This window comes from Berghia stephanieae, chromosome 3 (genome assembly GCF_034508935.2).
Source record: "Berghia stephanieae isolate SIO BIC M18660-M18661 chromosome 3, UCSD_Bste_1.3, whole genome shotgun sequence".
Classification (NCBI taxonomy): Eukaryota; Metazoa; Mollusca; class Gastropoda; order Nudibranchia; family Aeolidiidae; genus Berghia; species Berghia stephanieae.
Window position 1 is genome coordinate 91,987,159 of NC_088362.1, and position 17,614 is coordinate 92,004,772.

The 17,614-nt window shown below is 37.6% G+C and overlaps 2 protein-coding genes across 12 annotated transcripts in view; both read left to right on the forward strand.

Annotated features, from left to right (window-relative positions):
• The window catches only part of LOC144968826 (uncharacterized), a 240,103-nt gene that overhangs the window by 57,721 nt on the left and 164,768 nt on the right, over positions 1-17,614 (forward strand). The gene's annotated exons all lie outside the window — the stretch shown is intronic.
• Positions 1-17,614, forward strand: part of LOC144968824 (protein spinster homolog 1-like) — a 41,798-nt gene that overhangs the window by 6,715 nt on the left and 17,469 nt on the right. For all 10 annotated transcript variants that reach the window (XM_078907538.1, XM_078907540.1, XM_078907534.1 and 7 more), the window contains 5 exons: positions 11,748-11,963; positions 13,910-14,115; positions 14,647-14,798; positions 16,536-16,602; positions 17,173-17,312. In XM_078907538.1, the coding sequence (XP_078763664.1) occupies positions 11,748-11,963; positions 13,910-14,115; positions 14,647-14,798; positions 16,536-16,602; positions 17,173-17,312 (781 nt within the window). The remainder of the gene's footprint in view (positions 1-11,747; positions 11,964-13,909; positions 14,116-14,646; positions 14,799-16,535; positions 16,603-17,172; positions 17,313-17,614) is intronic.

A 17,614-nucleotide genomic window follows, 5' to 3' on the forward strand; every position in this document is an offset into this window, starting at 1 on the left:
ACCATATCATCTACTACTACAACCACCACCACAATATCATCACTAACACTACTACTACAACCACCAGCCCCACATCATTATCAATACCACTACTACTACACCACCACCAGCACATCATCATCACTACCACTACTACAATCACCACAACCACATCCACATCACTACCACTACTACTGCAACCACCACCACCATATCATCATCATTACCACTACTACCACAACCACCACCACCACTACTACTACAACCACCACCACATCACTACCTCAACTACTACAACCACCACCACAATAGCATCACTACCACTACTACTACAACCACCACAACCACATCGTCATCACGACCACTACTACTACAACCACCACCATATCATTACCATTACCACTACTACTACAACCACCACTACCACCATATCATTACCATTACCACTACTACTACAACCACCACAACCACATTGTCATCACTAGCACTACTACTGCAACCACCACTACCACCATATCATCACCATTACAACTACTACTACAACCACCACAACCACATCATCATCACTACCACTACTACTACAACCACCACCACATCATCATCACTATCACTGCTACTACAACTACAACCACCACCACATTATCATCACTACCACTACTACTACTGCAACCACCACCACCATATCATCATCATTGAAATATTTTTTTTTAAATTGAGCTTTATATAGTGCAATATCTACTAAATGTGCTCAAAGCGCTTTACAAGGGGTCCCTGGTCAACATTTAACATGTAGGACGGGACATGACGCCTGTTAGGCGATATTACAATTTTTCGGACAAAGACAACTCTGTTAACGGCCAGGTACTCATTTTACACCTGAGTACGGTGAGAGAATGTGAGTAAAGAGCCTTTTCCAAGGACTCAACTATGCGCCGAGCGCGATGCTCGAACCCAGGACCTTCCGATCCGGAAGCGAGTGTCATACTACTAGACCACATAGCCGCATCATTACCACTACTACTACAAACACCACCACCACATCATCATCACGACCACTACTACTACAACCACCACCACCACCATATCATTACCATTACCACTACTACTACAACCACCACCACATCATCATCACTACCACTACTACTACAACTACAATCATCACCACCACCACATCATCATCACTATTACTACTACAACTACAACCACCACCAACACCACATCACCTCACTAACACTCAGTACTACAATCACTACCATTAGGTTTTGGAGCTTTACTTCATTTGAAATAAGGAAACTTCGGAATTGTATTTGGCATTGTGTTTATATATCATAATATAATTCTAATCAGTTATCTATTTAGAACTAGATACTATACAATATGTATGCCAAATACCACCCCAATTCCCCTTTCTTGTGTGCGGGAATTCCTCTTTCGGCATTGAAATTGAGTGTGAGAGAGTCATCACTACACACATAAACAACAGAAACAATTTAAAAACAAGACTATGACACGCAACCACTCACACACGAGGCTATACTATTTATCCTTTACTCTATATAGAATAGGACAAGACAAACAATAGCTTGACTCTCGCTACACTTCGCATTGATGTTTGTCGTCTCACGAGTTCGACTCTCGGTCGACCTGTCAATATTCCTTTTTGCCTCGAACGTAATCATTAATAGAATGTTGTGTGGTTTTGACCGTGAAGAAAACCTTAAGAAGTCACATTTATATCATTTTAGAGAGATCGTTTTGAATAATTTTGAGTTAAACGAGCGAGCAGCAATTTGTTTTCATGAACGGCCGATCAGCGCTTGTTTACTATAGTAACGCGATTCCCAGCCAACATCAAAATGGCGGATATTTTTCTCATCGAGGCCGCTGGTTGGTTAGCCAATAAGAGCACCGTACGGTTTCCATTGGGTAAATTCCTTGTATTAAGCTTAACTGCTGGTCAAAATTACTTCGCGATGGTGGTGAACGAATCGGCGATCTCAAGAAGTGGGTGAGAGAGGGATCTAGAAATGACTTTGGGTTTGAAACGAATATTTTTGTGTTCGTGGATAGCTCACACGGTAGAGCCACGCTCTCACCTGCCAGGCGGAGTTGTCGTACCAATAAGGTCGCAGGTTCAAACCCCACCACCGCCGCGAAAAATTTTTTTATTCTCTATTGTCTTCTGGCACTTTTCTACTCACTTCATATCTTGTTGTTACCAACATAAGTGCTGCTCACTCACTCCTTTCTGAATTAAAAATTCACCCCATACACCGGAGCATACTCCATGTCTCAATCGTTTCTATGTTATATGTTTGTGATGAGAATATTGGCTATTAAGCTTAACTGCTGGTCAAAATTACTTCGCGATGGTGGTGAACGAATCGGCGATCTCAAGAAGTGGGTGAGAGAGGGATCTAGAAATGACTTTGGGTTTGAAACGAATATTTTTGTGTTCGTGGATAGCTCACACGGTAGAGCCACGCTCTCACCTGCCAGGCGGAGTTGTCGTACCAATAAGGTCGCAGGTTCAAACCCCACCACCGCCGCGAAAAAAAATTTTATTCTCTATTGTCTTCTGGCACTTTTCTACTCACTTCATATCTTGTTGTTACCAACATAAGTGCCTGCTCCACTCACTTTTCTGAATTAAAAATTCACCCCATACACCGGAGCATACTCCATGTCTCAATCGTTTCTATGTTATATGTTTGTGATGAGAATATTGGCTATTAAGCTTAACTGCTGGTCAAAATAATTACTTCGCGATGGTGGTGAACGAATCGGCGATCTCAAGAAGTGGGTGAGAGAGGGATCTAGAAATGACTTTGGGTTTGAAACGAATATTTTTGTGTTCGTGGATAGCTCACACGGTAGAGCCACGCTCTCACCTGCCAGGCGGAGTTGTCGTACCAATAAGGTCGCAGGTTCAAACCCCACCACCGCCGCGAAAAAAATTTTTATTCTCTATTGTCTTCTGGCACTTTTCTACTCACTTCATATCTTGTTGTTACCAACATAAGTGCCTGCTCCACTCACTTTTCTGAATTAAAAATTCACCCCATACACCGGAGCATACTCCATGTCTCAATCGTTTCTATGTTATATGTTTGTGATGAGAATATTGGCTATTAAGCTTAACTGTGGTCAAAATTACTTCGCGATGGTGGTGAACGAATCGGCGATCTCAAGAAGTGGGTGAGAGAGGGATCTAGAAATGACTTTGGGTTTGAAACGAATATTTTTGTGTTCGTGGATAGCTCACACGGTAGAGCCACGCTCTGACCTGCCAGGCGGAGTTGTCGTACCAATAAGGTCGCAGGTTCAAACCCCACCACCGCCGCGAAAAAATTTTTTATTCTCTATTGTCTTCTGGCACTTTTCTACTCACTTCATATATTGTTGTTACCAACATAAGTGCCTGCTCCACTCACTTTTCTGAATTAAAAATTCACCCCATACACCGGAGCATACTCCATGTCTCAATCGTTTCTATGTTATATGTTTGTGATGAGAATATTGGCTATTAAGCTTAACTGCTGGTCAAAATTACTTCGCGATGGTGGTGAACGAATTGGCGATCTCAAGAAGTGGGTGAGAGAGGGATCTAGAAATGACTTTGGGTTTGAAACGAATATTTTTGTGTTCGTGGATAGCTCACACGGTAGAACCACGCTCTCACCTGCCAGGCGGAGTTGTCGTACCAATAAGGTCGCAGGTTTAAACCCCACCACCGCCGCGAAAAAATTTTTTATTCTCTATTGTCTTCTGGCACTTTTCTACTCACTTCATATCTTGTTGTTACCAACATAAGTGCCTGCTCCACTCACTTTTCTGAATTAAAAATTCACCCCATACACCGGAGCATACTCCATGTCTCAATCGTTTCTATGTTATATGTTTGTGATGAGAATATTGGCTATTAAGCTTAACTGCTGGTCAAAATTACTTCGCGATGGTGGTGAACGAATCGGCGATCTCAAGAAGTGGGTGAGAGAGGGATCTAGAAATGACTTTGGGTTTGAAACGAATATTTTTGTGTTCGTGGATAGCTCACACGGTAGAGCCACGCTCTGACCTGCCAGGCGGAGTTGTCGTACCAATAAGGTCGCAGGTTCAAACCCCACCACCGCCGCGAAAATTTTTTTTATTCTCTATTGTCTTCTGGCACTTTTCTACTCACTTCATATCTTGTTGTTACCAACATAAGTGCCTGCTCCACTCACTTTTCTGAATTAAAAATTCACCCCATACACCGGAGCATACTCCATGTCTCAATCGTTTCTATGTTATATGTTTGTGATGAGAATATTGGCTATTAAGCTTAACTGCTGGTCAAAATTACTTCGCGATGGTGGTGAACGAATTGGCGATCTCAAGAAGTGGGTGAGAGAGGGATCTAGAAATGACTTTGGGTTTGAAACGAATATTTTTGTGTTCGTGGATAGCTCACACGGTAGAGCCACGCTCTGACCTGCCAGGCGGAGTTGTCGTACCAATAAGGTCGCAGGTTCAAACCCGACCACCGCCGCGAAAAAATTTTTTATTCTCTATTGTCTTCTGGCACTTTTCTACTCACTTCATATCTTGTTGTTACCAACATAAGTGCCTGCTCCACTCACTTTTCTGAATTAAAAATTCACCCCATACACCGGAGCATACTCCATGTGTCAATCGTTTCTATGTTATATGTTTTGTGATGAGAATATTGGCTATTAAGCTTAACTGCTGGTCAAAATTACTTCGCGATGGTGGTGAACGAATCGGCGATCTCAAGAAGTGGGTGAGAGAGGGATCTAGAAATGACTTTGGGTTTGAAACGAATATTTTGTGTTCGTGGACAGCTCACACGGTAGAGCCACGCTCTCACCTGCCAGGCGGAGTTGTCGTACCAATAAGGTCGCAGGTTCAAACCCCACCACCGCCGCGAAAAATTTTTTTATTCTCTATTGTCTTCTGGCACTTTTCTACTCACTACATATCTTGTTGTTGACCACATTGGGTGAATAATTGACCCCCACACGCACACAAACACACACACCCAACCCCCACCCAAATTTGTTTCGCCTACTATGTACTCTAGACTAGGCTACTATGTACTATTACGAAAAATAAGAAAAGAAAAGAAGCTAGGCTAAAAATATTTAAATCGCCCTTGTCTGGTGTTTTGCTTTACTTCGTTCGAAGTCCAAGGCTGGGTCAGGAAATGCTCGTTATTTCCGAGTTGACCTCTTTTTCATACTCGCTACTTGCATGCTAATTTTATTGACTCAAAAATAAGAGAAAAAAACGGGGATTTAGATTTTACTCGCTATTTCCGAGTTCTCGCTATTTCCGAGTACGTTACTTTCATGTTCTACTGTAACATGTTAACACATAATTAATCAAAAGTATAATAGTAAAATTTCAATAAATTAAAGTTAGACTATGGGTAAGTTAATTGTTCACTCTCTCCCATTCTGTGCTCAAATTAATATTATTTGTTCCTTATCCGTTTCGAAGAGGTTGGCAGTGATCAATGTCGGACATTCATTTGTCTGTTAGCAACGGTAAGGGTTGCTTTTGCTTGTTTTTTTCAAATCCATGGCTGGGTTTTTCGGTCATTCTTTGGTTGTCCCAGTGGGTTACCAGATCTGCGAATACATAGGAGCAAAACTAGTTGCAAAAGTGTGGTATTCTCTCCGAGCAGTGATATTGAAAGGATTTCAATTAACGAACGCTTGGCAACACCACCGGTCTGATTTTAATAATAATAATAATAATAATAATAATAATAATAATAATAATAATAATAATAAGAAGAAGAAGAAGAAGAAGAAGAAGAAGAATGGTAATAATAATAATAATAATAATAATAATAATAATAATAATAATAATAATAATAATAATAATGATGATGATGATGATAATAATAATGATGTTAATAGTAATAATAATAATAATAATAATAATAATAATAATAATAATAATAATAATAATAATAATAATAATAACAATAATAATAATAATAATGATAATAATAATAATAATAATAGTAATAATAATAATAATAATGATAGTAATAATGATAATGATAATAATAATAATAATAATAATAATAATAATAATAATAATAATAATAATAGTAATAATAATAATAATAATAATAATAATAATAATAATAATAATAATGATGATGATGATGATGATGATGATGATGATGATGATGAATGTGGTGATGATGATCACAACGATGACGATGACGACGACGATAAGGATGATGATGATGATTATGATGATAATGGGGATGATGACCGTGATAGTGATGATAGAAATGGGTAATAAGGATTCATACATGGATATCTTGCATAATCATACATTGGTCAACATTGATCAAAATAAATAAATGAATAAATAAGTAAACAATTAAGTAAATAAATAAATAAAGGACAGATATTGCATAGTAAAAGACATATATTTTACATACGCGCGCACACACATAAACGCACACGCACAAACAGACACACTTTCATTACTAAAAATAGGAAAAGAGATCAATAATGAAATAAATGAACTTTTTAAAAAATCATTTCATCTTTCAAACTACGACGCCATTGAAAATTTTTCATTTGTCTTGAATTTGCTTAATCTGACATAACAAACTTGGCATCCTCCACATGAAAAACGTTTCTATCCGACTCATGTGGTCTGGATCTGCTTCTCGGAACTGACAATTACTTTTTGTCGTATTCTCTCCGATACTGTGTCATTCATTAATAACTGCCATTTTTGTGTCGTATTTTCATTTACTATACTTTCATGGGAGTAGGAGGTAGACAATATATATATATATAGAAGGGGGGGGGGGGGGGAGATGTCCTTCTTTCTTTGAAGACCCTGGGGATCTGAATCTGAATCTTACTTAAAGTCGACTCAATTCGAGGGCGGAGAGAGCCATTGTTGATGTTTAGGCTGAAGAAGTTTGCTGATAATCTTCGTTTGAATGTTTTTCTAAATTAATATGTTGTGTTCACTCATGATTCGGGAAGAGCGTTCCAATCTTTAATAGTGTGGGGTGCAAATGAATGTTTGAAGATGTTTGAGGTTGTAGATTGGTGTTATAGTGTTTTTGAGTGGGGTTTTCTTTGAGTGAATTTCGCTGTATGTCTAGTTGTTCTGGTAACGTCATTTTGTTTGTAATTTTGAACATGAGAATTCGTCGTTCTTTCCGTCTGTCTTGTAAGGGAGTCCATCCAGGCTGTGTGATCATCTCTGTTACTCTGCTATGGAGGCTGCAGTCATTGAAGACAAATCTTGTGGACCGGCGCCGGGCAGCTTCAATTGCTTTTATATCCGAGTGTAGATGTGTGTCCCAAACTGTACAGGAATAGTCTAAGATTGATATTACGAGTGTTATGTAGGCGGTTTCTTTTAGGGTTTGCATGTCTGATGTTTTTTCCTCTAACTAGAGGTGCCTCAATGAGCCAATAAGATGGAGAGAAAAATGAAATGAGTAAATGTGACTCATATATAAGGGAACAACAAAAAACAACCAAAGCTTCGACCCTTAGTTTTTGTCAGGAGACAAACAACAAAACACAAAAATGTAAGGTTACAAAACATCACATTTTGTCAAATGTGGAGACAATGTAAATTATGGAGAGGGTGTTTGATGAGGCTATGTGGTCTAGTGGTATGACACTCGCTTTCGGATCGGAAGGTCCTGGGTTCGAGCCTCGCTCGGAGCATAGTTGAGTCCTTGGAAAAGGCTCTTTACTCACATTCTCTCACCACACTCAGGTGTAAAATGAGTACCTGACCGTTAACAGCGTTGTCTTTGTCCGAAAAATTGTAATATCGCCTAACAGGCGTCATGTCTCGTCCTACATGTTAAATGTTGCTGTTGATCAGGGACCCCTTGTAAAGCGCTTTGAGCACATTTAGTGGATATTGCGCTATATAAGAGCTCAATTTTAATTTTATTTTTTTAAAGAAGAGGCGCAAGAGAATGGAGAGGGGGACAAATGGGAGAGAGAGAGAGAGAGAGAGAGAGAGAGAGAGAGAGAGAGAGAGAGAGAGAGAGAGAGAGAGAGATCTATTAATTAATTAGGGCCCAGCGGCTAATTATAGTCACCCACTGCTAGCTGCCTCTCCAATGCATTCTTAAAATCCTCCACCCAACTCCCTCCTTTCTTCATATCCCCTCTTTCATTCACTCACCCTCCTTTTCTTAATTCACCCATCCCCATCTCTCCACCCACATACAGACTCGTAGGACCCCCTTGGACTCCCCTCCAACTTGCTCACTCGCTCATCGAACTCAGTGCCCTTTTCTTCCCACCCTCCTCGATCATCTCCAACTCCAGTAGTTTTAATTTCTTCTTTCGGGTTGCTTAAGCCTTCCTATTTTTTCCCCTACAATCTTGTGGAACTTCCCCAGTACACGATTTCACCACCAATCATACGATAAGTGTAATTTTCAAATATATTTCTTCTCCCTTTCTTTTTTTTTTTTTTGTTTGTTTGTTTGTTTTGTTTTTCTTTACGTTAAAGTTGCATATTCTTTCTCATCTTTTAGCTCCACTTTCATCTCTTCCAAAATAGATACATACACATTAACTCCTTCTACCAGTCTTAGACCGACCACTCACGGCAACTTACACCTCCTCTCTCTCTCTCTCTCTCTCTCTCTCTCTCTCTCTCTCTCTCTCTCTCTCTCTCTCTCTCTCTCTATCAGTCTAGCACTCCTCCCTTTTTCTCCCTCCCTCCCTCTCTTTCTGTCTCTCACTCGCTTACTTACTCTTCTCCCTCTCTCTCTCTCTCTCTCTCTCTCTCTCTCTCTCTCTCTCTCTCTCTCTCTCTCTATCTATCTATCTATCTATCTATCTATCTATCTATTCATCTATCTCCTTTCACTTTATCCGTTTCTATAGTTTGTATAATATACAAATACAAAACGCCCTATCTATCCCTCCCCCCCCCCCCCCCCCCCCCCATCCCCATTTTAAAGACTTATTTGCAGTACCTTTCACTGTATATTACATAATATTACCAGCCCATCTCCCCCCCCCCCCCCCCCCCCCCCATTCCTAATCCTCATTCCATACATTTCACACACACACACACACACACACTCGCGCACGCACGCACAACACATACGTACCTCTCTCTCTCTCTCTCTCTCTCTCTCTCTCTCTCTCTCTCTCTCTCTCTCTCCCCCCCCCCCCCCCCCATTTATCCCCCTCACCCTTCTCTTGTGCTTCTTCTTGCATCCACATCCAACACCCTCTCCATACATTGACATTGTTCCACTCCACATTTGACAAAAATGTGATTAAAAAAAAAAATGTAAGCATTTTTGTGTTTTGTTGTTTGTCTCCTGACGAAGGACAAAATGGCCGAAAGGTTGTTTGTTTTGTGTTGTTCCCTTATATGAGTCACATTTACTCACTTCATTTTTCTCTCGTTCTTTCCTCTACTCTAACCCTGACACCACGCTCCCATTTATTTAATACTCAAGCAAGGCCGTCTATATAGCACTATATAGAAGGCCTTGACTCAAGTCACCCAGGATTGCACACGCTACAATTCTCACTGCATTTTGTTATACCTGGCCCCCCGGAAATATGCAAAAAAATATCCCAAATTATGCGGGGGAAAAAGGCAAATTATGCAAGGGAAATTACAAATTATGCAAAACAAGAAAATAAACAAGTAATAAATAGCTGTCTAAATTTTTCCATTGCTTTATTTACATTTAACCAATTCAAAAATAAAGAACTACAACGCAAATTCAAAACTTAATTTTTTGTTGTAGCACAGACAAGCTAGATGTCGCAGAGACGTTGTGCTAAGACCCTGCGCCTGTCTGACAATATCAGATTGTAAACAGAAAAACTGCGCTCAGCATCAGCGCTGTTGATCGTGGTGTATATAAACCACTTGGCACAAGCAGCCAAAGCTGGCACTTCATCAGAAATGGACTGCCAAAAATGTGGCACGTCAACAGAAGAGGTGATGGAGTTCTTCACCGCGAGGGGCCCCAAGCTGCCGGGTGTACCTCTTGATCTCCTCCTCGGGTACAGTTTTCAGCTTTGTGAGGCTCTCAAGTTGATCCCAAGGTGGAGACAGGAGCAGCTTAGCAGGGTAGATCTCAAGAAGACAAATCAAATCGTGCACTTGGAATCAGGGTTGCCAGATTAATTTCAGGCATTCTGCCAACTGGATTTTAAAAGTCTGCTAAATACCACAAAAATCTGCCAAACCGTACTATTTATAGTACCCCCTTTGAAAACTCATCAGTTTTGTTAAACAAAAAATTCTCAAGGCCGATGTCATAATTATTTTTTTTTCATTTCCCAAGTTTAAAAAATCACTAATACATAAAAATTGCCATGGAAAACGTGTTGTAGACCTATACATTCATCCCTAGGCCTCGGAAAATAAAATCTTTCAAATATCTGCCAAACTGCCAAACCGATTTTTCTCTACCAGACGACTTCAAATTCTGCCAAAAAAAAAGGACATTTGGCAGAAAATCTGCCAAATTGGCAACCCTGCTTGGAATTGGAATAGCATCCCTTTAAAGTTAAATGGAAGTCACTGTCACGTATTTGGGAACATCGTCGGACTTTTTTGGTTTAATTTTTCTTCATACAATGGTCATAAATTCACGCTAAAAACCATATTTTGCATAATTATGCGGTAAACGGTGAATTATGCGGCCGCATTGCGGTAAGTGGCAAATTATGCGGCTGCATCGGTCGCGTTTTCCTGGGGGGCCAGTTATACTTGTTTTCAACTTTCCTTTGTTTATTGTTTGTACCGTTTATATCCGAAGTCTTTCCACTGCCGCCTTTTCGCTCGTATCTTTACAATCCCCAGCTTCAGACACACACCCCCCCCCCCCAGCCACACCACCTTGAAAATGGCATTGTATGTGTGCTGAGATCTTTGAGTTATGGTATGGCCACAGCCTCTCACTAATCCTTGGGTATGGCTAAGATAAATGGAATAGGATTCAATAGTCTGATGTCACGTTCGCCCAGCAACGAGCAGCTTGGTTCTAAACAAAGAAAATCGGTACTTTTTTTATCCTTCGTGCTGGCTAGAACTTTTTTACGTGTCATGTGATCAGAATGTGTACAAGTCAAAACATGATCAGATTTATAATGTTTTTCTCCTCTGGATACACTTTTATGCTCGTCGGAGAAGTATTTCATAAGGGCGTCCGCCATTTTCCTGATAGTTTAGAACCAGTTCCCAAGTAACTATGCGTCATTACGATGCGAGTGACGTCACGACTGTTGAAGCCTATTCTGGAGAAATAACAATAATTTTCTATCGTTATTTTTTCTGCAACCCGATCCCCTTCTCTTGTCTGTCTATCTAGTTTTAGTTCCGGTGTGAAAGTGAGTTCATGTACACATAGAGATCACCAGTCATCAGACTTCGACTCGCGACGAATTTACTCATTTTTCGGATTTATATATTGTTTTAAAATCATATCCTTCAAATAGCAACATGTCACAATTAAGGAATAATTTTCGGACGCTGTGGATAATATATGTTTTTTAATTTTTTTTTTTTTTTTAAATTCTAAGAATAAGACTAGGCCTATCTAGCACATCACGGACATTGGTATTTCATTTCATTCGTTGGCAGAGTCAGTCACTCATCACTGAATCACTGCTCGATCAAAATCAAGTTGAGTTTCTTTGATTAAAAATAGCGAATGAGTTTACGGAGACAAATTGTTAGAGAAGAAATGCCTTTTGATGATCTTTCAGAGAGTGTCGAGGGACCGACTAGATCGGACCCTGATCGTGTTGTTTCTGTCCCACCAACAGCAATTAACGATCCAAACAGGCCAACTCAATCTCAGCAGCAGGACGACACAATGGAGGAGGGACAACCCATGATTTCCCCTTTCAAAGCGAAAGCAACGCTTATCATTTTGCTTTGTGTGAATCTACTCAACTACATGGATAGATTTACTGTTGCTGGTAAGTTCACAAACACATTAAAAATATTTTATTAAATTCTGGTGTAAAAGTAAAAGGCTGTCATTATCATTATTGGCCAGACAATGTCACTTTTTTTTCTATAATTAACCAGTAGATTTTTGACCAATCAAAACATGTAATATGTGACATATCTTCACATGTGCTCGGACAAACATGGTTTGATTTTGATATTTATAAACAAAAACAAATGAAATCGACCTCTCTCTGATCGTTGGTATACAAGATGGGTGACTGTTTATCACATGATTTTCTCGATCATATTATAAACGTTTGAATTTACACATATTTCTCTGTGTATGTTCTATTGATCAAGCAGTAGAAAAGTGGGTATTTTAATTTGACACATACTCTCAAAAGTAAATCCTGTGTAGTTTTCTATGTCAACCAATCACTGCCATTGTTTACAGTACGATTGTCAGAGAGGCGTGGTTATCTAAGTGTCTATTTGTTCATTCTGACTCTGACCACAATTTTGGGGATTATTGTATGTTTTGCAGATGAATCCCTAGGCCTAGGTGTTGTTCAAATTGTACACCCCAAAACTGACCATGCCTACTATTGTCCTGTCTTCCTCATATATACAAAATAATACAATTTATTATCACACTTCCACAAAACTAGATCCAACAACATATCCGCCTATGAAAATAACTATCAACAACTATGAAGCAAAACTGGTGGAAAATCATCGAGCACAGGAATTGGGTCAGTGGGTTAGACCCCCTTTCATTTTGTTCCTTTTTGCTGTACTGGCTCGAATCCATCCCCCCCCCCCCTTCCCCTTTTTAAAAAAACAAACTTCCCAAATGATGTAAATTGTTTTCCCTATATATCATTATTATTAAAGGAGCAACTAGTCACATTTAGTTCCACAGCATAGATATTGAACCCGTGAATTTTTACATTTTATTGAATCACCTTGCACTACTTTAACTTTTACTTTTAACTTATTTCCAGATCTGAGAATCAAAATTGTTTTGGTATAATTGTTGTAATGGAAATGCCTAGCCTACTCTCAAACCATCTGAAAAATATTGTCCGTTACAATTCAGCAATGTAATCTTAAAACAAGCCCATTATTGCATCCGTTATCAGACCTATGTGTGCATGTAGTCTTGTAACTCTATCGACAAGTAGAGAGATGCATCATAAAAAGATGTCTTCAGAAAAACAAAAGACTTTTCATAACTGAAATCTGTGTCAGATTATCTTCACTGCGATATTTAAAAAAATAATCAAATCTATTCAAAATTAAAGGAAAATCGTATTATGATTTTTTTTAAAAATGCAACTTTAAACAGACTTGAACTCAGATGTTAAATTGTCTTTGAGGGCACACCGTTCCAGCTTTCTACTTAGGTGTGGTTTGTCTAAAACAGAGAAGGTGACTTCATTAGTTTTTTATTTTTTTTATTTAAAAAATATCCTTTAATTTTTTAAAACTCAAAACCTCATCATCATAATATTAGTCCATCAATATTAATAGCATAGAAATAACTAGGTCTTTCTCAGTTTTGATACTGATTCGACTTGTAGCGTCTAAAGTATGATGAAATGAGATGATGCTTTGGTTTTTTTTCTTTTACAATTGTTTTGAGCTTTGTGATGTCATTTGTAGGTATTTGTTTTATATATTTTATTTTCATTCATTCTTGGTTGGATATTTTTTCCGGGATGGTAGAGTTTTATCTCTGTGACTTAAATGGCTATGAAAGATTCTGATTTTTCTATAAGTGAATTCTTGAACAGAGGGTTTGAGTATACTAATTATATATAAACACAGATCTAACTATTTTCACCAGGAGAGCAGTCAGTGACTCAATGAAATCTGTTGGTTGCTAAAGATTTTATATCCTATGTCAGATGTGTTCTGATAAAAATGTTTGATTTCATGTTATAATTCCATATGTTCATTTTTGTCACAGGTGTCCTCATTGATATCCGGAAATACTACCACAACCTTGGGGTTTCAGAAGCTGGCATCATCCAGACAGCTTTTATATGTACATACATGATATGCTCCCCTATCTTTGGATATTTAGGTGATAGGTACAGTCGGAAGAAAATCATGTCAGTGGGAATTTTCTTGTGGTCAGGATTTACTTTGTGCAGTTCTTTTGTTCCAGGCGATGTAAGTGTTAGATAACATCTTTGTTAAAACTAAATATGATATAATTAATTTTCAATGTTCAGTTGGCATTTGGGGCTTTCAAGTCTTCCATTACAGGTCGTTTGATCCATTGAATACAGACCTGTCTACTGTTACGAAAAGTTCATAGAATTACGAAATTTCGGCTCCAATTTCAGAAATTCATGAGCATCTCAGCCATTCAAACAATGAAGATTAAAGTTTGGGACCAGACTACATAATTTACAGGATTTTGGGGTGTTATTTAATCCTCGTGAAGGTTAATTTGTTGACCTATAAAGTTAACTATATAGTCACTGCTATTTTTATCTCTTAAAACTACGAATTTTTAAATTTTCAAGTAGGCAGGTCTGTAAATATATACATTTTCTCTGAGTCCTGTTGATGTTACGAGCTACTTTGTTTTATAACGAATGATAGACTTACGTTCAAGTTATGAATGAGAAAATTATTATATTTTGCCTTTGTATATATATGACATTCCATAATTATATTTTAAATTTATTTTTCCAGTATTTCTACATGTTTGTTGTACTACGCGCCCTGGTGGGTATAGGGGAGGCAAGTTATTCCACCATCGCTCCTACCATCATTGCTGATTTATTTGCCAAGGAGAAAAGATCCAAGGCTTTGATGATATTTTATTTTGCCATTCCAGTTGGAAGGTATGTGGCAATGTAGCACTGACAGACATGTCTAGCATTCCGCATTTTGCGGAATCATTCCCCAAAACAGTCCTTTATCCCTCAAACGCTAGATGATATTCCGCATTTCTGCTATTAGTTGTAGTTATGAACACAGAGGATGTTATAATCTTCGTTTAGTATAATACACATTGTTATTATTATTACAGTGCAGCATGAAAATCTTGCACACACATATCTCGAAACCACAGAAATCTCGAACACATCTCGATTCCCTGTTTTAATCCCTCTATTTTCATAGTACTAGCTACATGAAAATCTCAAACACTATCAGAGGCAAAAACGGATATCTTGAACAAACTGGACCCTTACTTTCGCAATTGTTGATAAGATTCTTTTGCCTATGTTTCTATGAACGGAAACATAAGCTGCCATCACTCTCCATTGGCGTTAACTGTGCTAGTCAATGCCTGATTATGCGCATGCCTGTGTGTGTGTGAGTGAGTGTGCGAAATGTGTTTAACCAGTGTCTTAGAATGTGACGCTTCACTCTATCAAATGTGTACCAGTACCAGTGGAAGACTCATGAGGCAGTGATGGATTGAGACTGCTACTCTTATGTATTAAGATCAAAGAAGTGATTAGGGGTGGGGAAGGTAAGGTGAGAAGAGAGGTGCCAGGGAGACAAGTGAGGAGTGGTGGGGATTAGGTACCAGATTTGTAGGTACCAGATTTGTAGATAAAGACATCGAGTGCTGAGTGTGTAATCAACAATTTGATGTGCTGACTTTATTTTCTTATTATATTACACTGAAAGGGAAACATCATACTATCCATTATTGAATGAAACAAGATGCACTAAAAGCTGCACCTCAATATTATGAGACCTTACCAAAAACCACCCACATTTACCTCCCCCCCTCCAATACACCCCTCACATTCTTCATTTCTTTGTAAAATATTTGGCACAGAAAACTCGAAAGGACGAAAATCTCAAACAAATAGGCCCGGTCTCAACTTGTTCGAGATTTCCGTGTTGTACTGTATTATTATTATTATTATTATTATTATTATTATTATTATTATTATTATTATTATTATTATTATTATTATTATTATTATTATTATTATTATGATTATCATCATCATCATCATCATCATCATCATCATCATTGACTGTAGGCAAGTTCCTTTTTTTAAAAAAAAAGAAAGATTCAAACCTTTCTCATTCCTATGATGAAAAAGTTTTTATTGAGTGATATAAACATTACCTTGTGATTAAGGGCATGGCAATTTTCAGAGGGCCACAGAGTGCATTAGGTGAAAGGAACTTGGTGTCTCTTGGAAACAAAGACTATATTGCTGTTCCACATGCCCCACTTAATGAATATTTGCAATAAATTTAATAGAATTGAAGAGAGAGAGAATGCTTCAAATTTTTGGAGAACATTTCTAAATAAGAGTCATGTAAATGTTGCTGCTCGAAGCTCGAAGAAATAAATAATAATGTGAAATTGAATGTAAGCTTCAAAGTTTCATTCATCCTGTTTTGTTGATAAAGGGAAAACCTGAAACGTTCATTTTATCTGTTTTTGTAATTAAATTGAAGCTTACATTCAATTTGACATTATTATTTATAAATAAGAGTCATTAATTTTGTAAAGTTTTAGACAAAGTTTTCCTTGATCCTTAACATGTTGTTGAAAACTGTCAATGCCTCCAAGATTTTCAAACTCTTATTTTTTGTTTTTGTTTCAGTGGACTTGGTTATATAGTCGGCTCCAATGTGGCCAGCCTTTTTCATGCATGGCAGTATTCACTCAGGGTAAAATTAATTTCATTCTGTTTATTTATTTATCTATTTGTTTTATTGTTTGTTTTTTGTTGTTGTTTTTTTTTTGGAGTAAATTTCCCTAATTACTCTAATGGATATGCAGCCCTCTTTACACATCTATAAATTATCTCTTTTATTTAAATTTCATTAAAATTGTTTCTTATGAGCTCAAGTCCAAATTATCTTTTATTTGAATTCATCTTTTGTCATGTTTATATTTAGTACATTACTTCAACTTATCCCAGTTAGATAGTAATAATAATAATAATAATAATAATAATAATAATAATAATAATAATAATAATAATAATAACAATAATAATAACAATAATAATAGTAATAGTAATAATAATATTAATAATAACAATAATAATAATAATAATAATAATAATAATAATAATAATAATAATAATAATACTGTACACTTATATAGTGCCAACATCTCATGCAATATGAGCACTAGGCACTAAATGTTACATTGTCGATTGTCTCAGAACTACCAAAGGACAGGTTTAAGGCAAATAAATTTCTTAACCGGGTATTCGTTGTTTCTTGGAACAGGTAACTCCTATCTTTGGAGTGATATGTGTGATTTTAATCATTATGGTTTCTGTTGATCCCCCTCGTGGTCTGTCAGAAGGAGGAGCATCTCACCTCACCAACACCAGTGTCTGGGTAGACATCAAATCTCTAGTCAAAAAGTAAGAGGAATTAGCAGTTATGGCCAATTATAAGACATATACAAATTACGACTAAAGACATTTGAATACTTCTTCAGTTTTTATTACATTATTGTACTCCTATTCATTTTTCATTTTTGAAATTTTATGCTGTTTTTCTTTCATTGCTTCTCAAAAGATATGAAAATGTGTCTATAAAGTTTCAACTCACTCACAATTTTTACACTTTGAATAGCTATTTCTTCTCTAATTTTGTCGACAGATACTCAGTTTTCAAATTGAAAAATTGATGGAGACGAAATCTTTCCTCAGGTTTTCATTAT